Source organism: Pongo abelii, chromosome 18 (assembly GCF_028885655.2).
Source record: "Pongo abelii isolate AG06213 chromosome 18, NHGRI_mPonAbe1-v2.0_pri, whole genome shotgun sequence".
In the NCBI taxonomy this organism is placed as follows: domain Eukaryota; kingdom Metazoa; phylum Chordata; class Mammalia; order Primates; family Hominidae; genus Pongo; species Pongo abelii.
Window position 1 is genome coordinate 46,602,303 of NC_072003.2, and position 27,984 is coordinate 46,630,286.

General features: G+C 39.0%; 1 protein-coding gene across 1 annotated transcript in view; it reads right to left on the reverse strand.

Annotated features, from left to right (window-relative positions):
* The window catches only part of ITFG1 (integrin alpha FG-GAP repeat containing 1), a 300,856-nt gene that overhangs the window by 250,597 nt on the left and 22,275 nt on the right, over window positions 1–27,984 (reverse strand). The window contains 1 exon segment of the mRNA NM_001132452.2: window positions 18,111–18,205. Coding sequence (NP_001125924.1) covers window positions 18,111–18,205 — 95 coding nt within the window.

Below are 27,984 nucleotides of genomic sequence, written 5' to 3' on the forward strand. Positions count from 1 at the left end.
CTAAACAGCTCCTAAGGAAGATGTGAGTGAAGGAACTGTGGCACAGCCCACTCTCACCACGAACCTCTGGGATCTTGGCTACAAGACACCCCACAACCCCCACAGACATTGGAATTGGCAGGCAATCTACCTGGAGAGTAGGCAGAGACAGAGATTGAGCCTGTGCAGAGGTTGAGGGGTTTTGAGTGCAGGGCATCTGTGGCAAAACACAGCAATGGGGACCCATTCCCCAAGGCTCTCCATCTTCTTCTGGGTAGCTCTAACCAGGGCCAGGGAAAGAGCAGGGCTGTCTGTCCTGTGGGACCAGGGTATGTTTGTTTGCCCCCCTCCCACCCGCCAGCCTCTCCCAAGGCCCCTGCCTGGCCGCTCCCACCACAGCATGCCCACAGCACAACCTCTGCTGAGCAGTCCAAGTGCTTTGCTGCCAGCCCTACCTGCAGGCCTTCCGGTGACCCGCGGACAGTGGACAAAGCTGCAGGTTCAGGCCCCAGGTGAGAGCACACAGCTCAGGAGTGCCAAGCTGAGATCTGTGGCTGGCACTTGAATGGAGGAGGAGCCCCCACTCTCAGAACACTGAGAAAAATGAGACACAGATTTATGGACTGGCATGGGAACTGGGCATGCCTCCTTCCACAGGTATGGGCCAGGAAGGGTGTGGCCCATATGCCAGCCACAGCCTGTGACTGAGGTAGTCCTACAACTACAACACAACCCCAGCGATTTGGGGGTAGGAGGCTTGGAAGACAAAACTAGCTGGTTGGGGCAGATACCGGGGAGGCCACCAGAAGGAGACTGGTGGAGGGAGGGTGTGCTGGGTGGTCCCAAAAACTGCCTTGCTGAGTGACAAAACCTTGGGCTGTGGGCGCCATACCAGCTGCACACTCAGGGCAATACCGCCCTGCCCAGAGGTTCCCTGCCCTTGACCTACTGCGTGAACAGACCACTTGCAGACATACCCTACAACCTGCTCTGACTCTGCCAAGCAAAGATGCACGACCAGCAGGACTCTGAATGCTGGTCTCATAGTGACCAAACTTTGACTCGGACAACCACTAAGGGAAGGGGAGGTATAGCCCGCCAGGACCCCCACTGGAACCAAGGAAAGATGGGTGCAGTCCTAATGATTGGAGGTGGCTCCCATATGGCCTGGGAACAGGTCTGGCAAGGAGGTCATCATTGCCACCCTAGTCTCCCCAGTCACAGAGTGCTCTTGCAAATGTAGTCACACACAAAAGAGGCGTACTGCTGAGTAAGTTTACCTGCTACACACTACTTTTAAGTGCCATCTACTGCATACCAACCTATATTACACCACCAAAAAAAATTCTTCCAGCATACATTGACTGTGAAACCCAATGCAGAAATCTAGCCACAAATAAAGATCCTGTACAGAGCTTTGAACCTCAGAAATAACCCAGAAACAAAGCCAATATTCAACTTAAACCACAGTCAAACCCTCAAGGGAAATACAGAATATAAAAACAAAAAACACCATCCAAACAACAGCAAATTCAAAAAGATAAAGGAATACCAGCCCTCTCAGATGAGTAAGAATCAGCACAGAACTCTGGTAATTCAGTCAGAGTGTCTCCTTACCTCCAAACAACCGCACTAGATCCCCAGCAACATTTCTTAACCAGATTGAAATGGCTGAAATGACAGTCACAGAATTCAGAATCTGGATGGCCAAAAAAGCTAAATGAGATCCAGGAGAAAACTGAAACCCAATCTAAGGAATCCAAGAGTTGAAAGACGACATAGTCATTTTAAGAAAAAAACAAACTGAATTTCTCAATTTAAAAAATTCACTACAAAGGCTGGGCATGGTGGCTCACTTGAGGTCAGGAGTTCAAGACCAGCCTGGCCAACATGGCAAAACCCTGTCTCCACTGAAGATTAAAAAAAAAAAAAAGTAAAAAAATAGCAGGATATTATGGTGGTGTGTGCCTGTGGTCCCAGCTACTTGGGTGGCTGAGGCATGAGAATGACTTGAACCCAAGGAGGTGGAGGTTGCAGTGAGCCAAGATTTGCGCCACTGCACTCCCTCCTGGGTGACAGAGCAAGACTCTGTCTCAAAAAAAAAAAAAAAAAAAAAAAAAGAAAAAGAAGAATTCACTACAGAAATGACAAGAAACAGTTGGAAGAATTAAAAACAGAATAGAACAAACTGAGGAAAGACTCTCAGAGCATGAAGACTGGTCCTTCAAATCAACTCTGCTAGACAAAAATAAAGACAAAAGAATTTTAAAAAATGAACAAAACCTCTGAGAAACATGTGCTTTTATAAAGAAACAAAACCTACAACACATTGCCATTCCTGAGCCAGTAGGAGGCTGTAAGCAACTTGGAAAGCATATTTGAGGATGCAGTCCATAAGATTTCCCCTAATCTGGATATAGAGGTTGACAGGCAAATTTAAGATATTCAGATAATTCCTGTGAGATACTATACAAGATGACCATCTGCAAGACACATAGTTATCAGAATCTCCAAGGCCAACATGAAAGAAAAAAGCAGCTAGAGAGAAGGGTCAGGTCACATACAAAGGAAACCCCATCAAGCTAGCAGCGGACCTCTCAGCAGAAACCTACAAGCAAGAAGAGACTGGGGGCCTATTTTCAGGATAATTAAAGAGCAGAACCAACCAAGAATTTGATATTCTGCCAAACAAAACTTCTTCTAAGCTAAGGAGAAACAAAATCCTTTTCAGACAAGCAAATGTTAAGGGAATTCATTCCCACTATGCCAGCCTTACAAGAGGTCTTTAAGGGAGTGCTAAATATAGAAATGAAAGAACACTTAAGGCCAGGTCAAATGGATCACACCTGTAATCCTAGCACTTTGGGAGGCCAAGGTGGACAGATCACTTGAGCCCAGGAGTTTGAGACTTGCCTGGGCAACACGGAGAAATCCTGTCTCTATAAAACGTTTAAAAATTAGCCTGGTGTTGATGGTACACACCTGTAATCCCATCTACTTGGCAGGCTGAAGTGGGAGGATCACTTGAACCCAGAAAGTTGAAGCTGCAGTGAGCTGAGATGGTGCCACTGCACTCTAGCCTGGGCAACAGAGCAACACTTTGTCTGAAAAAAACACTGTAGTACATAGCCCACAGACACAATAAAGCAACTCTAAAATCAAATACAATATCATTTGATTTGCAAAAAAATAAAACTGTAACATGCAGGGACTGTCTAATACTCCTAGGATTGCACAAGAACATAGAGATGTACTTATTCTCACTCTCATTCCCCAGGCTAGAGTGTGATGGTGCGATCTTGGCTCACTGCAACCTCCACCTCCCGGGTTCAAGTGATTCTCCTGCCTCAGCCTCCCGAGTAGCTGGGATTACAGGCACCTGCCCCCATGCCCGGCTAATTTTTGTATTTTTAGTAGAGTCAGCGTTTCACCATGTTGGCCAGGCTGGTCTCGAACTCCTGACCTCAGTTGATCCACCTGCCTTGGCCTCCCAAAGTCTTGGGATTACAGGCGTGAGCCACTGCGCCCGGCCGAGATGTATTTATAAAAAGATTTAACAGAGCAATGCTGCAAACAAACAAACAAACAAAAGAAATACACAAATGCCCACCAAGAGATGAATGTTTAACTGAATTTTGCAATCTGTATGTAATGGAATAATACCACGGATCTATTTTTTTTTTTAATCCCAGTTCTGGGGGGGCAGAAGTGGGCAGATCACTTGAGGTCAGGAGTTCAAGACCAGCCTGGCCAACACGGTGAAACCCTGTATCTACTAAAAATACAAAAAAAATTAGCTGGGTGTGGTGATGCATGCCTGTAATTCCAGCTACTAGGGAGGCTGAGGCAAGAGAATTGCCTGAACCTGGGAGGCAGAGGTTTCAGTGAGCTGAGCTCCCGACACTGCACTCAAGCCTGGGTGACTGAGTGAGACTCTGTCGTAAAACAAAAAACAAACAAAAACAACAACAACAACAAAAACCCAGGTCAATCCATATGTGTCAATATACTAATATATCTGAATTAAGAAAGAATCACAATTCTATACACAATTCCATTTGGATAAAAAAGGAAAATGTGCATGTATCTGCAAAGAACACTTCAGGAAGAAGAAAATGAAGATAGTAGTTGCCTCTCCTTTATATACTTTTGAACTGTTTTAATTTCTTACCTTAATTATACTACTTTTAAATAATTCAAAATAAAATAAAATAAAATAAATATTGAGTTCACAGCCTTCTGTTTTTACCACTATAAGTTCACCTTATTGATGCTCAGCCATTTTCATGGCTTCAACAATTTGGAAGAACCCTAGACTTTTTAGGCTCTGACCTTGATCTGTTTTTCAGGCTCTAGGGACAAATTGAAACTGGTTGCCTGCATGAATATCCCATCCATTGCCTCAAATACACTGTTGCCTAAAATCAAATTCTTCAAATCAAGAATATCAAGGGATATTAATGTTCCCATGTGTCTGCAGTGTTTCAACCATAAAAATCTTCATTCTTAGCTGTCTTTATGATACATATATTCCATTGTTGGACAAGAACCTGGATGCTGATATTTTGTCATTGTTTCCTCAATGCAGATGCTTATTCTTTAGTTATAAAATGAGGTGAAAAGATTAGGTTGAGTTTCTTTTGCAAGAACAAAGGAATATAACAGAGTCGACTTTAGGTAACAGATGGCCATTTCTGCTATGCATGGAAGAGTGGGGTTACTAAAAGCCAGAATTTATTTTCTTAAAGTGGATTATCGAAGAAAGACGATCAGAATGACATGATCAGGTTACTATAAAGAATGTGGTATTAAAGAACTTCAGTCCTTGAGACTATTTGGAAAGCTGTAGCAGAGATGAATCGGAATTGCCTGTGGTTGTATATAAATGCCTTGGTTGTCAGAATAACAGAATTTGCAAAGCAGAGAATTTAGGAAAAGCTAAAAATCAGTAATAGAAAAAACCGAAATGATTTTCACATATGAAAAAGGAATTCCATTTCAATAATGTAAGACATACATATCAAAATCATAATGAAATACCATTTTTTCCAATCATCAATGATTGGATCCAATCATCCAATGATAATTCAAAAAAGGTAATACCTAGTGTTGGCAAAAATGAGAGAAATAAGCACTCTCATGAGCCTTTCTTCAGGGCAAGATAAGTGTTTCACCTCTTTAAAAATCTTGCCGTGCGCGGTGGCTCCTGCCTATAATCCCAGCATTTTGGGAGGCTGAGGTGGGCGGATCACCTGAGATTGGGAGTTCGAGCCCTGCTTGGCCAACATGGTGAAACCACGTCTCTACTAAAAACACAAAAATTAGCTGGGCATGGTGGTGGGCGCCTGTAATCCCAGCTACTCAGGGGGCTGAGGCAGGAGAATCCCTTGAACCCAGGAAGGAGAGGTTGCAATGAGCCCAGATCGCACCACTGCACTCCAGCCTGGGCAACAAGAGCGAAACTGTGTCTCAAAAACAAAACAAAACAAAACAAAAAAACACCTTTATACTTGTTTAACCATTTATTTTATATGCAGAAACTCTTCGTGAGATTATGAGCAATGTCCACAAAATCAGGCACCAGAGGAATAAAAATAAAATAAAAATTTAAAAAAACAGAAACAACATACATAACTTCAAAAAAAAGAGATGTTAAAAAAATTGTTATAATCATATAGTGGATAAATCATTGGAAGTCATATAGATTTGACTATTTAAAAAAATTAAGAAGTAAAAATATTTAAAAAGAAAAAACTGAGAATTCATATATATTACTTGTTTTTTCTTCAACAGGAAGTTCTCTTTATATTAAGAATTTCAGCTAAAGCTTATTGTTTGCAAAAGTTTTGTATGTCTGATATAGTTTAGATGTTTGTCCCCTCCAAATCTCATGTTAAAATCTGAGCTCCAATGTTGGAGGTAGGCCCTAGTGGGAGGTATCTATCTGGGTAATGGGAGTGGACCCCTCATGAATGGTTTGGTGCCCTCCCCATGGTTCTGAGTTCATTCAAGAGCTGATTGTTTAAAGGAGCCTGGCATTCCCCCCTCTCTCTCGGTTCCTGTCTCACAATATGACGTGCTTGCTCTCCCTCTGCCTTTCAACATTGGTGGAAGCCTCCTGAGGCTTCCTCAGAAGAAGCATGGAGAACCATGAGCCACAATAAACCCGTTCTTTATAAATTATCCAGTCTCAGGTACTTCTTTATGTCAACACAAAAGGACTAACACAGTGTTCTAAGGAATGAATATATACTGGACAATGAGAACTATATACCATTTTAAAAAAATTGACCAAATTCTTAGCTAAATTTGTAGGACATGACAGTCCCAAGATAGTGGGACTACTGCCTAGTATTACCTCTGTTATTGCTACATAGTAGTTCGTAACTAATATGCACTTATTTCATTCTGCCACATATAATGGCTAGACTTGTCAGCTACTCCCAGTAAACTAAATTGTTTTTGATGGCTGATGGCACTTCTTGTCGTCTTTATATCTCATACAATGAATAGCAGAGAGGCCTTTGCATGAGGCAGGTACTCTGAATGTTTGCTGAAATGATTTCAAAAGCAGAAACAGGGTTCTATATAACACAACTATAATAATTAACATTTTAAAACTTCCTGATATAATTTCTGAAAGATCACTCATCAAAGATAATTTCTATACATTTTATACAACAGATTAAGCAAATGCCTCTGATATGTGTATAATATATAATGATCAAACTAGGATATTTAGGACATCTATCATCTTGAATATTTATTTCTGTGTGTCAGGAACACTTCAATTCTTCTCTTCTAGCTACTTTGAAATACAGAATATACTGTTGTTAACTATAGTCACCCTAATGTGCTATTGAATGTTAGAACTTATTTCTTCTAACTGTATATTTATACCCATTAACCACCCTTTTTTCATCTCCCACTCTACACTTTGCTTCTGGTAACTATTATTGACTATCTCTATGAGATAAACTCTTTTAGCTCCCATATATGAATGAGAACTTGTGATATTTGACTTTCTGTACATGGCTCAATTCACTTAACATAATGATCTCAATACACATGTTGATGCAAATAACAGGCTTTCATTCTTTTTTTATGGCAGAATATGATTCCATTGTGTATATATGCCATACTTTTTCCATTCATTAGCTGAAGGACCCTCAGGTTGACTCCATATATTGCCTATTTTGAGTACTATTGCAATAATCATGGGGGTACAGATATCCCTTCAATATACTGATTTCCTTTCCCTGGGATAAATACCCATTGGTGGGATTGCTGGATGGTATGGTAGTTTCATTTTTAGTTTTTGTGTGAAACATTCATACTGTTTTCCATAATAGCTGTACTAATTTACATTTCAAACAATGTATAAGTCTTCTCATTTCTCTGCATCCTCAGCAGGATTTGTTTGAGATTTTTTTTTTTGGTCTTTTTGATAACAGCCATTTGAATAACAATGAGATGGTATTTCACTGTAGTTTAAATTTCACTGATGATTAGAGATGTTGAGCATTTTTTCATAAACCTATTGGCCATTTGTATATCTTTTCTTGAGAAATGTCTACTCAGATCCTTTGCCCTCTTTTCAATAGGATTATTTGCTTTCTTACTGTTGAATTCTTTGAGTTCATTGTATATTATGGATATTTGTCCCTTGTCTAATGAACAGTTTCCAAATATTTTCTCTCATTATACAGGTTGCCTCTTACTCTGCTGTTTCCTTTGAGGTGCAGAAGCTTTTTAGCGTAACATAGTCCCATTTATCTTTTTTTTGTTTTTGAAACTTTGTTTTTTTTTGTTTGTTTTTGAGCTTTTGAACTCCTAGCCATAAAATCATTGCCTAGACCAATATCCTGAAGTGTTTCCCTTATGTTTTCTTCTAGTAATTTTATAGTTTTGGGTCATTCATTTTGAGTTAATTTTTTGTATATCATGGTGGGGGGACTAATTTCATTCTTTTTCATACTGATGTACAGTTTTCCCAGCACTATTTATTAAAGAAAGTTTCTATTCCATGATGTATAATCTCGGTGCCTTTCTCAAAATTCAGCTGGCTGTGGAATTATTTCTGGGTTCTCTATTCTGTTCCACTGGTCTTTGTGTTTGTGTTTGTTTTTATACTAGTTCTATGTTGTTTTGGTTACTATAACTTTGTAGTATATGTCTGTAGCACATTTTAAACTCAGGCAGTGTGATGCTTCCAGAATTGTTCTTTTTGCTCAGTATTGTTATGACTACTCAGTATATTTTGTTGTTTCATAAAAATTTTAGGATTGTTTTTCCTATTTCTGTGAAGAATGCCATTGTTATTTTGATAGAGATTACACTGAATTTGTAGATTGCTTTTGGAAATATGGTCATATAATGATAATAATTCTTATGATCCATGAGCATGAGATACCTATTTTTAATCTACTAATATGCATATGTTGAACCATCCTTGTATTTCTGAGATAAATCTCACTAGTTCATGTTGTATTATCTTTTTGATGTGTTCTTGGATTTGGCTTGCTAAGTTTTTTTGTTTGGTTTTAGAGACAGTCTGTCTATGTTGTCCAAGGTGGAGCGCAGTTGCTATTCACAGCTGCAATCATAGTGTATTGTGGCTTTGACCACCTGGCCTCAAGGGACTGCCTTGTTAATTTTTTTTTTGAGACAGGGTCTCACTCTGTCACTCAGGCTAAAGTGCAGTGGCATAATCATTGCTCACTGCAGCCTCAACCTCCTGAGCTCAAGCAATCCTCCCATCTCAGCCTCCCAAGCAGCTGGGACTGTAAGAGCATGCCACCAAGTCCAGCTAATTTTTTAGTACTTTTTTGTAAAGACAGGGTTTTGCCATGTTGCCCAGGCTGGTCTTGAACTCCTGACTTCAAGCGATCCACCCAACTTGGACTCTCAAACTGCTAGGATTATAGGTGTGAGCCATTGCACCTGTTCCCTTGCACTTTCACGGCCTTACTTCAGGTCTTTTTTTTTTTTTTGAGATGGAGTCTCACTCTGTCACCCAGACTGGAGTGTGGTGGCACAAAGCTCACTGCAACCTCTGCCTCCCAGGTTCAAGCAATTCTCCTGCCTCAGCCTCCCAAGTACCTGAGATTACAGGTGCCACAGTCACGCCCGGCTAATTTTTATATTTTTAGTAGAGATGAGGTTTCACTATGTTGATGAGGCTGGTCTCAAACTCCTGAACACAAGTGATCTGATCACCCCGGCCTCGCAAAGTGCTGGGATTATAAGTGTGAGCCACGACACCCGCCCTACTTCAGGTCTTATTGGGCAGACTCTTTCACCTTTTTTTATCTTTTTTTTTTTTTTTTTTTGGAGACCAGCTTTTGCTTTGCTGCCCAGGCTGCAATACAATGGTGCAATCATAGCTCACTGCAGCTCAATCACAAAGTGCTGAGATTACAGGCATGAGCCACCATGCCCTGCCTTAATTTATTGAGTAAATGGTTGATCAAGAGCGTGTTGTTTTATTTCCATGTACTTGTACAGTTTCCAAAGATCCTCTTGTCATTGATTTCTAGTTGTATTCCATTGTGACATGAGAAGATGCTTGATATGATGCCAATTTTTAAAAATTAGCTGATTTTTTTTATGTGGCCTAACATCTGGTCTCTCCTGGAAAAGTAATAATATTCTGATGAGAAAAATATGTATTCTGTAGCTGTGGGATAAAACGTTTTGTAAATGTCTGTTAGGCCTATTTGGTCTAATGTACAGTTTCTATCCAATGTTTCTTTATTGACTGTCTAGATGATCTGTGCAACAGTGAGAGTGTGATGTTGAAGTGCTGAACTATTAATGTATTGGATGGAGTCTACTATAGTTTAGAAAGCATGTTGACATCTGATTCACAGTGTTGGAGGTGGGCCTAAGAGGAAGTGTGAGGATCATGGGGGCAGATCCCTTATGAATGTCTTGCTGCTATCCTCACGGTAATGACTGAGTTCTGTGTTAATTTCCATAAAAATATCCTCGAGATCTGGCTGTTAAAAAGAGACTGGTACTTCCCTCTCTCTCTCGTGTCCTTTCTTTTGCTACATGATCTCTGTGCAAATCAGCTCCCTTTCTCCTTCCACCACAAGTGGAAGCAGTCTGAGCCTTTTACCAGAAGCAAATGCTGGCACCATGTTTCTTGTAAAGCATGAAGATTTGTGAGCCAAATAAACCTCTTTCCATTACAAATTACACAGCTTCAGGTACTACTTCATAGCAACACAAATGGATTAAGACAGAGTCTATCTCTGCCTTTAGATATAATAATATTTTCTTTATGTATCTGGGTGCGCCACTGTTAGATGCGTATATATTAAGATTACATTATCTTGCTGAATTGTTCTCATTATTATATAAAGACCTTATATGTCTCCTTTTTGTTCAATTACCTTTCATCGAATATAAGTATAAGAACTCTTGCTCATTTTTGGTTTCTGTTTTCACGGAATATCTCTTTTCACCCCTTAGCTTTCAGTCTATACATGTTGTTACAGGTGAAGTGAGTGTTGTGTAGGCAGCATAAAGTTAGGTAGGTCATTTAAAAGAATCCAGTTAGCCAGTCTAAAAACGTATGTGTGTGTGTATATATGTACATATATATATGTACACACACACGCGCGCACACACACACACACATATATATATATATTTTTTTTTTGAGATGGAGTCTCGTTCTGTCACCAGGCTGGAGAGCAGTGGCGCGATCCTGGGTCACTCAACCTCCGCCTCCAGAGTTCAGGTGATTCTCCTGCCTCAGCCTCCTGAGTAGCTGGGACTACAGGCGCGTACCAACATACCCAGCTAACTTTCTGTATTTTAGTAGAGACAGAGTTTCAGAATGTTGGCAAGGATGGTCTTGATCTCCTGACCTCATGATCCGCCCGCCTTAGCCTCCCAAAGTGCTGGGATTACAGGGGTGAGCCACCATGCCCGGACTAGCCAGTCTATATTTTTAAGTGGAAAATTTAAGCCATTTACAATCAAGGTTATATTTGATAGGTGATTAATTATTCCTTTTTTTTAAAATTATACTTTAAGTTCTAGGGTACATGTGCACAACGTGCAGGTTTGTTACATAGGTATACATGTGCCATGTTGGTTGGCTGCACCCATCAACTCATCATTTACATTAGGTATTTCTCCTAATGCTATACCTCCCACAGTTCCCCACCCCTCGACAGGGTCTGGTGTGTGATGTTCCCCACCCCCTGTCCATGTGTTCTCATTGTTCCACTTCCACCTATGAGTGAGAACATGTGGTGTTTGGTATTCTGTCCTTGTGACAGTTTGCTTAGAATGATGATTTCCAGCTTCATCCATGTCCCTGCAAAGGACATGAACTCATCCTTTTTTATGGATGCACAGTATTTCATGGTGTATATATGCCACATTTTCTTAACCCAGTCTATCATTGATGGATATCTGGGTTGGTTCCAAGTCTTTGCTATTGTGAACAGTGCCACAATAAACATACGTGTGCATGTGTCTTTATAGTAGCATGATTTATAATCTTTGGGTATATACCCAGTAATGGGATTGCTGGGTCAAATGGTATTTCTAGTTCTAGATCCTTGAGGAATCGCCACACTGTCTTCCACAATGGTTGAACTAACTTACACTCACACCAACAGTGTAAAAGTGTTCCTATTTCTCCACAACCTCTCCAGCATCTGTTGTTTCCTGACTTTTTAATGATCAACATTCTAACTGGCATGAGATGGTTTGCCAGTATTTTATTGAGAATTTTCACATCGATATTCATCAGGGATATTGGCCTAAAATTCTCTTTTTTTGTTATGTCTCTGCCAGGCTTTGGTATCGGGATGATGCTGGCCTCATAAAATGAGTTAGGGAGGATTACCTCTATTGATTGAAATAGTTTCAGAAAAAATGGTACCAGTTCCTCTTTGTACCTCTGGTAGAATTCAGCTGTGAGTCCGTCTAGTCCTGGACTTTTTTTGGTTGGTAGGCTATTAATTATTGCCTCAATTTCAGAGCCTATTATTGGTCTATTCAGACATTCAACCTCTTCCTGGTTTAGTCTTGGGAGGGTGTATGTGTCCAGGAATTTATCCACTTCTTCTAGATTTTCTAGTTTTTTTTTGCATAGATGTGTTTATAGTATTCTCTGATGGTAGTTTGTATTTCTGTGGGAGTGCTTTACTTCCAATTATGTGGTCAATTTTAGAATAAGTGTGATGTGGGGCTGAGAAGAATGTATATTCTGTTGATTTGGGTTGGAGAGTTCTGTAGATGTCTATTAGGTCCGCTTGGTGCAGAGCTGAGTTCAAGTCCTGGATATCCTTGTTAACCTTCTGTCTTGTTGATCTGTCTGATATTGACAGTGGGGTATTAAAGTCTCCCATTATTACTGTGTGGGAGTCTAAGTCTCTTTGTAGGTCACTAAGGACTTGCTTTATGAATCTGGGTGTTCCTGTATTGGTGCATATATATTTAGGATAGTTAGCTCTTCTTGTTGAATTGATCCCTTTACCATTATGTAGTGGCCTTCTTTGTCTCTTTTGATCTTTGTTGGTTTAAAGTCTGTTTTATCAGAGACCAGGACTGCAATCCTTGCTTTTTTTTTTTTGCTTTCCATTTGCTAGGTGATCTTCCTCCATCCCTTTATTTTAAGCCTATGTGCATCTTTGCCCATGAGACAGGTCTCCTGAATACAGCACATCAGTGGGTCTTGACTCTATTCAATTTGCCAGTCTGTGTCTTTAAATTGGGGCATTTAGCTCATTTACATTTAAGATTGATATTGTTATGTCTGAATTTGATCCTGTCATTATGATGCTCGGTGGTTATTTTGCCCGTTAATTGATGCAGTTTCTTCCTAGCATTGATGTTCTTTACCATTTGGCATGTTTTTGCAGTGGCTTGTACTGGTTGTTCCTTTCCACGTTTAGTGCTTCCTTTAGGAGATCCTGTAAGGCAGGCCTGGTGGTGAAGAAATCTCTCAGCATTTGCTTGTCTGTAAAGGATTTTATTTCTCCTCCACTTATGAAGCTTAGTTTGGCTGGATATGAGATTCTGGGTTGAAAATTCTTTAAGAATGTTGAATACTGGCCTGCACTCTCTTCTGGCTTGTAGGTTTTCTGCTGAGAGATCTGCCGTTAGTCTGATGGCCTTCCCTTTGTGGGTAACCTGACCTTTCTCTCTGGTTGCCCTTAACATTTTTTCCTTCATTTCAACCTTGGTGAATCTGACAATTACGCGTCTTGGGGTTGCTCTTCTCGAGGAGTATCTTTGTGGTATTCTCTGTATTTCTTGAATTTGAATGTTGGCCTGCCTTGCCAGGTTGGGGAAGTTCTCCTGGATAATATCCTGAAGAGTGTTTTCCAACTTAGTTCCATTCTCCCTATCACTTTCAGGTATACCAATCAAATGTAGATTTGGTCTTTTCACATAGTCCCATATTTCTTGGAGGCTTTGATCATTTCTCTTTACTCTTTTTTCTCTAACATTGTCTTCTCACTTTATTTCATTAATTTGATCTTCGATCACAGATACCCTTTGTTCCACTTGATCGAATCAGCTATTGAAGCTTGTGCATGTGTCACAAAGTTCTCATGCCATGGTTTTGCAGCTCCATCAAGTCATTTAAGGTCTTCTTTACACTGTTTATTCTAGTTAGCCATTCGCCTAACCTTTTTTCAAGGTTTTTAGCTTCCCTGCGATGGGTTAGAACATGCTCCTTTAGCTTGGAGAAGTTTGCTATTAACGACCTTCTGAAGCCTACTTCTGTCAACTCGTCAAACTCATTCTTCATCCAATTTTGTTCTCTTGCTGGTGAGGAGCTGCAATCCTTTGGAGGAGAAGAGGTGCTCTGGTTTTTGGAATTTTCAGCTTTTCTGCTCTGGTTTCTCCCAATCTTTATGGTTTTATCTACCTTTGGTCTTTGATGTTGGTGACTTACAGATTGGGTTTTGGTGTGGATGTCCTTTTTGTTCATGTTGATGCTATTCCTTTCTGTTTGTTAGTTTTCCTTCTAACAGTCAGACCCCTCAGCTGCAGGTCTGTTGGAGTTTGCTGGAGGTCCACTCCAGACCCTGTTTGCCTGGGTATCAACAGTGAAGGCTGCAGAACAGCAAATATTGCTGCCTGATCCTTCCTCTAGAAGCTTTGTCCCAGAGAGGCACCTGCCTGTTTGAGGTGACTGTCGGCTCCTGCTGGGAGGTGTCTCCTAGTCAGGCTACATGGAGGTCAGGGACCCACTTGAGGAGGCAGTCTGTCCGTTCTCGGAGCTCGAACACCATGCTGAGAGAACCACTGCTCTCTTCAGAGCTGTCAGACAGGGATGTTTAGGTCTGCAGAAGCTGTCTGCCGCCTTTTGTTCTGCTATGCCCTGCCCCCAGTGGTAGAATCTAGTGGCAGTAGTCCTTGCTGAGCTGTAGTGAGCTCCTCCCAGTTCGAGCTTCCAGGCTGCTTTGTTTGCACTGTAAGCTACTCAAGCCACAGCAAAGGCGGACGCTCTTCTCCCTGTCAAGCTGCAGCATCGCAGGTTGATCTCAGACTGCTGCGCTAGCAGTGAGCAACACTCCGTGGGTGTGGGACCCACTGAGCCAGGCACGGGAGGGTATCTTCTGGTCTGCTGGTTGCTAAGACCGTGGGAAAAGCACAGTATTTGGTCAGGAGTGTAACTGTTTCTCCAGGTACAGTCTGTCACGGCTTCCCTTGGCTAGGAAAGGAAATTCCCTGACCCCCTGCACTTCCTGGGTAAGGCGACACCCCACCCTGCTTCAGCTTGCCCTCCTTGGGCTGCACCCACTGTCCAACCAGTCCCAATGCGATGAACCAGGTACCTCAGTTGGAAATGCACAAATCACCCGTCTTCTGCGTTGATCTCACCGGGAGCTGCAGACCAGAGGTGTTCCTATTCGGCCATCTTGGAAGCGACTCTCCTTTTTTTTTTTTTTTTTTCCAGACAAGGTCTGCACTCTGCTACCCAGGCTGAAGTGCAGTGGCATGATCTCAGCTCACTGCAACCTCTGCCTCCCAGGATCAAGTGATTCTCCTACCTCAGCTTCTTGAGTAGCTGGGATCACAGGCGTGTGCCACCACGCCTGGCTAATTTTTATTTTTGATAGAGACAAGGTTTCACCATGTTGTGTAGATTGGTCTCAAACTCCTAAGCTCAAGTAATCTGCTTGCCTCAGTCTTTCAAAATGATGGGATTACAGGAGTGAGTCACTGCACCTGGCCTATTCCTTTCATTTTATGAATCGTTTTCTGGTTGTTTTGCATACGCATCCTTTGTCCTTTCTTTATCTCTTACTGTTTATCAATGAGATATGGTGGTTTTCTGTACTGCTAACATTTACTGGTAACATTTGAGTCCTTTCTCTTTTTTATTTGTGTGTCTGAGCTACCAGTGAGTTTTATACTTTGTGTGATCTCATGATGGTAGATACTGTCTTTATGCTTCCAAATGTGGTACTCACTTAATTTCATGTAGGGCCATTCCAGTGGTAATGAATTCCCTCAGCTTTTGCATGTCTAGGAAAGACTTATTCTTCTTCATTCACTTTGCTTGTGCAGATGGGTAGCAGCAGCCCTGGTGGCGGCTTACTTAAATGCAAAGTCAGTATTGTTTAAGGAAGTCTCATACTATTGAACTAAAAGTACATTTCTAAAACTTCATTAAGATAGATTTTTCCTAAAAAGGAATTGTAAGAAACAAAAGTTTGGATGTGTGTGTATAACAAAAATAAGATTAAAAAAATGAACCTATAAGTATAGAATGTTCTCATCTCGAAAAGCAAGTTTCTAAGACAACTTCCATTGCAATGTAGTCAACACCTTATTATTGAGGTTTTCATGTGATTTGGCATACCAGATAAACCACACTAAAAATAATCTGTTTTCTTTTCTTAAATTCTCCCCCTCCTCCCAACCAAAACATACAAAGCATATTCAAGTACCTAGAATCTTAGATTCATAAAAAATTTACTAGATAAAAGGTTAAATTTGTGGTTTTAAGTCAGTAAAATCCACAGTGTATTTGGGCACTAAATATTTTTAACTTTGAAAATTGTATATTAATAATGAAAATGTTGTAGCAAAAGTCATAATCAATCCAGAATTAAAGGTTTAAATTACGCAATATTATTTTCTACCTGTTTCTCAATGAAAATTAGGTTTTGCATCATGGAATACTTTTAAAGAAAATAAGTTTTATTACATCTCACAGCCACTAGGCCTGCTTTACTCATTTGCAATTAGTACATTATATAAAAATGTAACTGTAAAATCAGACTGTTAAGTGTTTGGATGCTCACAAAAAATGGTGGGAAGCGGGGGCGGGGGTGGGGAAATCAAGTATTTATCTTGCCTGTCTCAACTGTACTGCAAGTGACTGAAGAACTCAGGATGGCAGTTCCTTTTTTTAACAGAAAATTTAGCTAATTATACCTGCAGTAGAGTGATAGATTTAGTGTGTCACAATTTTGCAACTCCTGTTGAAATAATGGGCCTGACAATAATCATTCATACCTCCTAACCATTAGAGAATACTATAATAGATGATCTATGCTGAGGAAAATTGAACCTACTGATCAATTTTAATATCATAGAAGAGAGAGAACTTAAACTGCATCACCTAATGAACTGAAACATACAGCAACACCTAGAAAATATTCTTGATATTCCCACTCCCACCACCCACAAAAGAATTCTGATTCTGTGGCTGGGTGCGATGGTTCATGTCTGTAATCCCAGCCCTTTGGGAGTCCAAGGTGGGTGAATTGCCTGAGCTCTGGAGTTCGAGACCAGCCTGGCCAACATGGTGAAACCCCGTCTCTACTAAAATACAAAAAAATTAGCTGGGCGTGGCAGCATGCGCTTGTAGTCCTAGCTACTTGGGAGGCAGAGGTTGCAGTGAGCAGAGATCGCACCACTGCACTACAGCCTAGGTGACAGAGCAAGACTCTGTCTCCAAAAAAAAGAATTCTGATTCTAGGAACATAGTAACATGTAACATGTTAACTCCATTGGGATACAATCTGAAAAATCCACACAACTGTACAGCACAGATGTGTACAGCACAGATGGTTTCTCTACTTCTGCATGAACCTTAACTTCCTGATTTGATAAAAACATGTAGGAGAAAATCTGGGCATTTTGAATAATGACTAGATAGTCAATGACATTAAGAAATTGTTGTTGATTGGGTGTGGTGGCTCATGCTGGTAATCCCACCGTTTTGGGAAGCCAACGTGGGTGGATTGCTTGAGCCAAGGAGTTCAAGACCAGTCTAGGCAACATGGGGAATCTCTGTCTCTACAAAAAATACAAAAATTAGCCAGGCTTAATGGCACATGCCTGTAGTCCTAGATGCTCTCAAGGCTGAGGTGGGAGGATAGCTTGAGCCTGGGAGGCAGAGGTTGCAATCAGCTGTGATCGCATGTACCACTGTGCTCCAGCCTGCGGAACAGAGTGAGACCCTCTCAAAAAAAGAAATTATTGTGTAATTTTTTTAGGTTTCAAAATGATCTGGCAGTTTTAAATAAAAAAGTCCTTGCAATTTGAGATACAGATGGAAATATTTAAAAATGAAATTATATGTTTGGGATTTAATTTAAAATTATCTTGGATAGGAGGAACTTGTAGGTTCATTTACAGGGGAAACAAGATTGGGCCATACAATAATTGTTGAAGCTAGGTGATGGTTAAATGTGCATATATTATAATATTCTGTCCAATTTTCTGTTTAAAATTTTCCATGATAAGTTTTAAAAGCCTGTGAAATTATTCTTGTAAATAAGCTAAAGATTTTTCTTATTGTACAACTTGTAGCACATATTATTTAAAAAATTTTTAATAAAAAAGGTAAAAAAACAGCAGGCAACGTGTGCTGAAATTATCATGAATTCATAAAAAGTAGAGAATTCAAATTCTGAGGCAGTTATTAATGAACAACAAAAACAACAATAGCTAAAGACTTATTTATTACAGTCAGTACTTTTTCCATGTTTCCAAATCACTGACTTTCTAACATCCTTTAAACATTAATTTCAACATTTACTTCATTAGCAATTAAATACAAAGTGTACAGTAAATAAAATCCCATACTTCTTTGGCAACTCAAAACAATTCCAGATTTATGTGCAACTCACCTGCTGTAAAATCTTCAGTCAGATCAATAAATGCATGAGAATGTGGAATTCGCATTTTACTTGTAGTGGTCAATGCTGGATGCCATGATAAATTCCTAAAAAATAAGATAAAAATACTTTTCTTAAGGTAAACATCAAATGAGCATTATTTTAAAATAAAAATCTCTGCATGAAAAACACTTAAAATTTATTTATTTTTATTGATATATTCAACATACAATTCATTCTCTTAAAGTGCAGTGAGTGGTTTTCAGTATGTTCACAGTGTACAATCATCACTACTATATAACTCCAAAGCATTTTCATCACACCAAAAAAGAAATTGTGTACTCTATTTCCCCTTATTGGCAACCACAAATCTGCATTCTGTCTCTATTCAGGACATTTCACATAAATGAAATCATACAATATATGGTCTTCTGTGTTTGGCTTCTTTCAGTTAGAATAATGTTTTCAAGTTCATCCACGTTGAAACATGTATCAGTGCCTCAGTTCTTTCTATGGTGGAATAATATTCCATTGTATGGGTTTACATTTTGCTTATCCATTCATCTGAAGATTTGGCTTGTTTCCACTTTTTGGCTGCTACAAACATTCATGTACAAGTTCTTATGTGGACATATGTCTTTAATTCTTTTTGGTATATACCTAGGAGTGGAATTGTTGGGTCATAGAGGAATATATGTTTAACTTTTTGAGGAATTGTTGAACTGTTTTCCACTTCACCATCTTATATTTGTACCCAGCAATGTAGGAGAATTCCAGTATCTCCAAATCCTGTCTTATTCTTGTCCATTTATTTTATTACAGCTATCCTAGAGGGTGTGATACAGTATTTCATTGCAGTTTGATTTGTATTTTCCTGATAGCTAATGATGCTGAACATGTTTGCTGTGGTTACTGGCCATCCGTATATATTCTCTGGAGAAATGTCTACTCAAATTATTTTTCCATTCTTAAATTGTGTTATGTATGTTATGTATTGCTTTGCTGCTATCCATCCATCGATCCATTCAACCATCCATCCATTTATTTTTAGATACAGGGGTCTTGCCTTTTTGCCCAGGCTGGTCTTCAACTCCTGGCTTAAAGGGATCTTCCCTCCTTGGCCTCTCAAAGGGCTGGGATTATAAGACCATTACCCTCTGTCCCTGTAGGTGTGTTTTAAGAGTTCTTTATATAATCTGGGCATTAGGCCTTTATCTAGTATATGACTAGTCTCCTAGGCTGTGGGTTGTCCTTTTACTTTTCTTTCTTTTTTTTTTTTTTTGAGACAGAGTCTCACTCTGTCACCCAGGTTGTAGTGCAGTGGTGCGATTTCTGCTCACTGTAATTTCCGCCTCCAAGGTTCAAGCGATTCTCCTGCCTTAGCCACCCAAGTAGCTGGGATTATAGGTGTGTACCACCATGCCTGGGTAATTTTTTGTATTTTTTTTTTTTTAGTGGAGACGGGGTTTCACCATGTTGGCCAGACTGGTCTCGAACTCTGGAGCTCAGGCAATTCACCCGCCTCGGCCTCCCAAAGTGTTGGGATTACAGGCATGAGCCACCATGCCTGGACATCTTTTTACTTTCTTGATAGTACAAGTTCTTAATTTTGATTAAGTCCAATATATCAATTTTTCATTTCTTGCTTGTTCTTTTGGTACCATATCAAAGAATCCATTTCCTAATGCAAGGCCATGAAAATTTGCCTGTTTTCTTCTAAGAGTTTTATAGTTTTAGCAGTCATATTTATTATCTTTAATCTTTTTTAAATGAATCAGAAAATAAATGATTAATGTCATAGAAGGTTTTCTAATATTGTGGAAAATAATAATGATTCTCTTTTGCAAATATTAATTCTAAAGTTTTGGACCATGCAGAAGAATAAATTGAAGTCCCTACTTCACACTACATACAAAATTTAACTCAGAATGGATGAAAGAACTAAAAGGATCTCTGGAAAACAGTTTGGCAGTTCTTCAAAAAGTTAAACACAGAATTACCATATGATCCTGCATTTCTACACTCAGCTATATATCCAAGATAATTAAAAATAAGTAAACAAACAAATACTTGAAAAATAAATGCTCTTAGCAGTGCTATTCACAATAGCCCGTAAGTGGAAATAACACAAATTCCCATCAGTGGATAAATGGATAAACAAAATGTCATATATCTATACAATGGACTATTATTAAGCCATAAAAACAACTAAATTACTAATACAATACAGACTAGTACAAAATGGATGATCCTTAAAAACATACTATGTGAAAAAAGGCAGAAACAAAAGGTTATGTACTGGAGAATTCCATTTATGTGAAATATTCATAATAGTTAAATCTATAGAGACAGAAATCAATTTGTGGTTGTCAGGTGCTGAGAGACAAAAGGGAGTGATTGTTTAATGCAGGGTTCCCTAATCCGTGGGCTGTGGACCACTACAGGTCCATGGCCTTTTAGGAACCAGGCCACACAGCAGGAGGTGAGTGGCAGGCAAGTGAGCATTACCTCATGAGCTCCGTCGCCTGTCAGATCAGCGGTGGCATTGGATTCTCAAAGGACTGCAAACCCTATTGTGAAATGCACATTCAAGGGATCTAGGTTGTGTGCTCCTTATGAGAATCTAATGCCTGATGATCTGAGGTGGAACAATTTTATCCCGAAACCACCCCCACCACCTGGCCTCCGACCCTGTCCATGGAAAAACTGTCTTCCACGACACTGGTCCCTGGTGCCAAAAAGGTTGGGGACTGCTGGCTTAGTGGATACAGGGTTCCCTTTGCAGTGATAAAATGGTGTGGGATCCACATAGAGCTGATGGTTGTGCAAAATTGTAAATGTACTAAATGATACTAAATTGTACACTTTATCAGTTATACAACTAGGGATTCTATGATAAATTTAACGTTTTATGTTATGTGAATTTTATCTTACTAAGAAAAGCCCATAGCACAAAGTTTCCATTTATCTCTCATTCAGTTTCCATTAATATTAACATCTTATATAACCACAGTATAAATATCAAAACCAGAAGGTAACACTGGTAGTACCTCTATCAACTATAGAAGAAAGAGCAAGTTTAAATAAAGTCATTCCCCTATAATTTCTCACTAGGTGAGAATACCCCCATTTACCAAGGCTCTACTCAAATCAGCTTTCTCCAAAAGATCTTCTCTCTTCTCTTACTGTTTTCCTGCCACACTTTTCCTTCCTAATAGCATTTTGGTTTGCATTAAAGTTACTTTAGGAACTTTCTCTTTGATGCTGTAAAGCTTCCCCAGAAACCTTGACTCATCAATATGTGTATCCACAATGCCTAACCAGGACCTGGCTCCCATGAAATGTCAGCGAATGCTGGCTAGACTGAACCTCAGTCTCAAGCAGCATTTCCTATTCTTCTCTACTGCAGTTAGAATTCACTACCGTTTTCATAGTAATACGTTCCAGTCCAATATGAAATCACAGATATGTCATCTCCATAGAGCAATTTAAGGCTATTTAAGTCCAACTTAATTGTCAACGCAGTATCCAACTGACTGGATAGCAAACAAGGTTTATAATTGTGAATTTGGTTTTGATGTCTTTGGAAATCAGAAAGACACAATGGACTAATTTGTTCTTGGCAGGTGGAATCTGGGAAAAAGAATAAGCATTCATCACGAGAAAATTTTCTCTACACAAAATGTGTTCTACAAAGAGCAACCTCTTTCCAATAGCCTTCTACATATATTTTAGCACAAGCAGGGCCTAAACACACTTTAACCTAAATAAGACAGTAAAATCAAAACCAAGCAGTATTCATACAAACTAATTTCATTATTTTAACCTGAGCTCTATAATATAAAGTCATGGTAATAAGAAAATATTAAAATGAATTGAGAAATTGCATTTAGCATATGTTGTAAGGTAATTCACGCCAAGCAACTGATTTGATTATTCTTTCACCATATACAAGGTTAGAAATCTTTAAAATAGTTTCACTTATATCCAATTTAATAATGCCTGATTAACTTATTTTTAAGATAGACCATTTATTCATCAGTTCAATAATTTCTAAGCATTAAAGTATTTTAAATTACTAACAAAATAATCAGACTCGGGTTAAAGATTCTCTGACAAGTTTAACCCAAGGTAATTTCAGAAAACTTTCCTAATGTTGCCATCAAATTCATGTTATAGGCCAAGAAAGATTAAAAACACAGACTTTTATAGAGTAAAGCTCAATGAGGTTGATCATGTGGCTCTGTCTCTAACCTGAGCAGTTATTGATCTCATTCCTTATAAAATTTTTAGTAGGCTTACTCTGAAATAAATTATAGCTAGAATTTTGGAAAAACTCAACTACCTTGTGACATTTTTTCCTAGGAGCTAATAAACCAAATGTTTATTTCAAATCAAGACTCTAGAAACGTGATAAATCAGAAGTCATAAAGGGACAGACCATCAGCCAAATTGAGCATAAAGATGTGTTTTTTGGGGCCCATATACTCCTTTAAGAATCTTGAATTCATTGCTATAACTTAAAAAGAAAATCTGATTTCATATAAAAGTCTGGATTTCCAGCTTCTCTGGAAATATCAGAAATATCAGAAGGTCTGGCAACCAACTGGCTTTGTTTAGACAGAGCTAGCATCTAAAGACAACCCAAGTGTTAATTTTCCCAAATTGCTTCAATCACTCTGGTTTCCTTCCTGGCTCCTAACAAATATGAATTTGCCACTCCTAACAATATATTAATTGCAATCTTGCCGTTTTGAACATTTAAAATCAACACTTAAGTTCTTCACAGTATCTTAAGTTTTATACTTATTGCCTATGCTTTGCTATTTTACAGTTACACCTCTTAAAGGGCAGCAGCTGATCCTTAAGAGTTTATTTTATACAGTGTCTATTTACTGTTCTGATATTTACCAAAGATGTACAGAAAATGAAAGAACAGTTGTTTCTTTTTGTGGTGCATTTTAAGATGAATAAAAACTGAATATATATATATATATACACACACACACATATAGTTGTCAATAAGAACTAAAGTGAATAAAAACTGAATATATATATACATATATATAGTTGTCAATAAGAACTAAAGTATTAATAGGTTTATAGTTGAAAATAATATTCATTAATCCTTCTACCGTTGAAGTTGCTCTTTGGAATTGGCTAGCCATATTCAGAAAATGGAAAGTAGACCCCTTCCTTACACCATATACAAAAATTAACTTGAGATAGATTAAAGACTTAAAATATAAAACCTAAACTATAAACATCCTAGAAGAAAAATCTAGGCAATACCACTCAGGACACAGGCATAGGCAAATATTTCATGATGAAAATGCCAACAGCATTACAAGAAAAGTAAAAATTGACAAAAGGGGTCTATTAAACTAAAGAGTTTCTGCACAGTGAAAGAAACTATCATCAGAGTGAACTGACAGCCTACAGAATGGGATAAAATGTTTGCAATCTATCCCAGAGTCTATAGAACTTAAACAAATTTACAAGTTAAAAAAACCCATTCAAAAGTGGGCAAAGAACGTGAACAGATACTTCTCAAAAGAAGACATTCGTGTGGCCAAAAGCATGGAAAAAAAGCTCAACATCACTGATCATTAGAGAAATGCAAATCAAAACCACAATGAGATACCATCTCATGCCTGTCAGAATGGTGATTAATAAAAAGTCAAAAAACAACAGATTCTGGCAAGGTTGTGGAGAAAAAGGAACACTTTTACACTGTTGGTGGGAGTGTAAGTTAGTTCAATCATTGTAGAAGACACTGTGGTGATTCCTCAAAGACCGAGAGGCAGAAATACCATTTGATCTACCAATCCCATTACTCGGTATACACACAAAGGAATATAAATCATTCTATTATACAGATCCATGCACACATATGTTCCTTGCAGCACTATGCACGATAGCAAAGACATGGAATCAACCTAAACCCTTGTCAATGATAGGATAAAGAAAACGTGGTACATGTATACACCATGGAATATGATGCAGCCATAAAAAGAATGAGATCATGTCTTTTGCAGGGACATGAATGTAGTTGGAAGCCATTATCCTCAGCAAACTGACACAGGAACAGAAAACCAAACACTGCATGTTCTCACTTATAAGTCGGAGGTGAATGATGAGAACACATGGACACATGGGGTGGGGGGAACAGCACAAACTTGGGCCTTTCAGAGGCAGGGTCTTGGAGGGAGAGCATCAGGAAGAATAGGTAAGGGATGCCGAGCTTAATACCTAGGTGATGAGATGATCCGTGCAGCAAACCACCATGGTACACATTTACCTGTGTAACAAATGTGCACATCCTGCACATGTGTCCCTGAACTTAAAAGCTAAAGAAAAAAAGTTGCTCTTTGTACAAATTATAGTTTTTCAGCAATAAAAAGCAGATACCATATTTTTCAAGCAACTGAACTCACATAAAGTTTAATCTTTTCATATATGTGCCCAACTCCATTTGAAGGCTAAGGTCACAAATAAAAACTACTCTGATTACAAAAAAAGAGAAACAGAGGAAAAAGTGGGCCATTCTAAGCCACGCTGAGTGTATTCATTGACATTTCTTGACCTCTAGAAAATTCCAATTACTAGCTTTTCCCGCACAAGAAACAAAATTACGTCAAAGTTTTCTAATTTGTGGGCATCATCATCCTTAATCTCAAAGGATGAATTTGTCAAAGAATGAATTTAAATGTAATTAATGTCAACTGTAGCTTTTGGTTGCCTGTGGTAACTGTTCTTTGTATGACTGCTAATCCACCCACTTTTGAATGATCAGCTTATATTGAATTATCATTATTTAAGATATCCAGGTAAAAGCAGTTACTAGGAGATGGTTCCGGCATGAAGAAGAATCCACTTCTCCAGGCTGCCTAGTTCTTTAGTCCTGTGGTCTTCAAACATCTTTGCCCAGATATGCTTTGAAAGAATTCTGAATTTTGAAAAACTATATACCAGCTAACACATTAAATAATTTCTAAGAAAACAATCTAAACGTTTTCATCAGCACAAATAGCTGCAAAATAGGTCATATTTGAATCTATTATAATTATTGAAATTTTAAAATAAAATGATTACTTTAAAAATGCATCCAGTGGAATATAAATATAATTGAATTGTCATCCATCCCCCATCATCCACAAAAGAATTCCAAAACAAAACAAAAAAAAACCACATAAAGGTCTTCTTGAATATTCAGAAATTGTACATCTTTCCGTTTTATCCTTGAATTTGTACTTTCATTCCATTTTTCTCAGAAAACTTTATCATGATGTAAAATGATTTTATATGTGGAGTCTTTTTAGTGATGGTTCTGGGATAATTCTCCAAACAAAAATTACATCTATGAACTACCATATAAAATAAAGTTTGTATACATATGTAACTAACCTGCACGTTGTGCACATGTACCCTAAAACTTAAAGTATAATAATAATAAAATTTAAAAAAAAAAAGAAAAGTTAAAAAAAATAAAGTTTGCATTTAATTGGTTTTGCTCATGGATCTCAGCGTTTAAAAAAACTCTCCTTGAAGTTGAAGTATTTAAACTGTCAGCATACAATTGATCAAAATACATATTATTAGTTTGATAATTAAACCAAAGGTAAAATTTTATTGGAAATGCATTTTTAAGAGTGATGAACAAAGCTTTAAAATATATTAGTTTATTTATCCTCAAAATAATATGCATTCTTGCTAGAATGAGACAGTATCCAGGCATACAGTCTATTCTTACTTCTCATTTTCATAGATGTAAATGCTAAGAAATCTTGCTCATATGAAAAGGTAGATTAGAATGAAAGGAGGTTTATTACAGCAAGGATTCTCAGTTTTTTGAACCCCTCTGTAGTCAAATATAGAAAATCACAGTTACTTATCAACAAAAATAACTTTCAGTGCTCCATCCATTAGGTCTTCTTCCTTCAAGCTGTTCAAAGTAAGCAGCTAGAAAGACCTTGAGTTGTAAAAGGATACATAATCAATTCATTAGACTCATTTGCTTCTCAATTTTTGAGAAGCAAACCAAAGGCATTATAAATGTTTATCAAATAACTATAAGCACTATTAAAAAAATAACTTAGCTATACCAATTACTCTTCATTTAGAGGCAACTCATTTAATCAAGTAAAAGTAGGCTATTAAAGGGTTTGAGAAATCTTCTTATTGTATCTTTGCCAATAATATACGGTTTAATAAAATATTTCAACATTTTTGTATGCTTTAATATATTTTGATCAAAATATTCCTGGGAATGTAATATTAAGAAACTATTCTTAGTTTTTTAGCTGTGATGAACATGTTGTGATTATGTGTTTTTGAAAACAAATCTTTAGCTGGGCACAGTGGCTGGCAGCTGTAATCCCAGCTACTCAGGAGGCTGAGGTGGGAGGATTACTTGAGCCTAGCGGTTCAAGACCAGCCTGAGCAATATAGTGAGATCCTATCTCCAACAACAATTTTAAAAAATTAGTCAGGCATAGTGGCATGCATCCATAGTCCCGGCTACCCAGGAGGCTGAGGCAGGAGGACTGCTTGAGGCCAGGAGCTCAAAGCTGCAGTGAGCTATGATCGTACCACTGCACTTCAGCCTAGGTGACACAGTGAGACCCCATCTCCTGAAAAAAAAAAAAAAGAAAAAAAAGAAAAAAAATGCCTTATCTCTTAAGGATGTATGTTGAAATATTTATAGATTCAAAATGTCCAAGGTGTAAAAAAAGGAAAATGGAAGAAAAGTTGTGGATGAAAAAATAACTGGGTATGAGCTGGTAAGTGCTAAAGCTGGGTGACAGGTACATTCTATTAGAAGCATATTCACTGTCTCATTCAGCTACCTTTCTATATGTTTGAAATGTTGCATAATAAAATGTAAGGAGTTGGGGGTGGAGCCAAGATGGCTGAATAGGAACAGCTCCAGCCTACAGCTCCCAGCGTGAGCGACGCAGAAGATGGGTGATTTTTGCATTTCCAACTGAGGTACCGGGATCATCTCACTGGCGAGTGCCGGACAGCGGGTGCAGGACAGTGGGTGCAGCGCACCGTGTGTGAGCTAAAGCAGGGTGAGGCATCACCTCAACCAGGAAGCGCAAGGGGTCAGGGAATTCCTTTTCCTAGTCAAAGAAAGGGGTGACAGACGGCACCTGGAAAATCGGGTCACTCCCACCATAATACTGCGCTTTTCCAATGGGCTTAACAAACCGCACACCAGGAAATTATATCCTGCACCTGGCTCGGAGGGTCCTATGCCCATGGAGCCTCGATCACTGCTAGCACAGCAGTCTGAGATCAAACTGTAAGGCCACAGTGCGGCTGGGGTAGGGGTGCCCACCATTGCTGAGGCTTGAGTAGATAAACAAAGCGGCCTGGAAGCTCGAACTGGGTGGAGGCCACCACAGCTCAAGGAGGCCTGCCTGCCTCTGTAGGCTCCACCTCTGGGGGCAGGCACAGACAAACAAAAGACAGCAATAACCTCTGCAGACTTAAATGTCCCTGTCTGACAGCTTTGAAGAGAGTAGTGGTTTTCCAGGCACGCAGCTTGAGATCTGAGAACGGGCAAACTGCCTCCTCAAGTGGGTCCCTGACTCCCAAGTAGCCTAACTGGGAGGCACCCCACAGTAGGGGCGGTCTGACACCTCACACGGCCAGGTATTCCTCTGAGACAAAGCTTCAGAGGAACGATCAGGCAACAGCATTTGTGGCTCACCGATATCCGCTGTTTTGCAGCCACCGCTGCTGATACCCAGGCAAACAGGCTCTGGAGTGGACCTCCAGTAAACTCCAACAGATCTGCAGCTGAAGGTCCTGACTGTTAGAAGGAAAACTAACAAACAGAAAGGACATCCACACCAAAAACCCATCTGTACGTCACCAT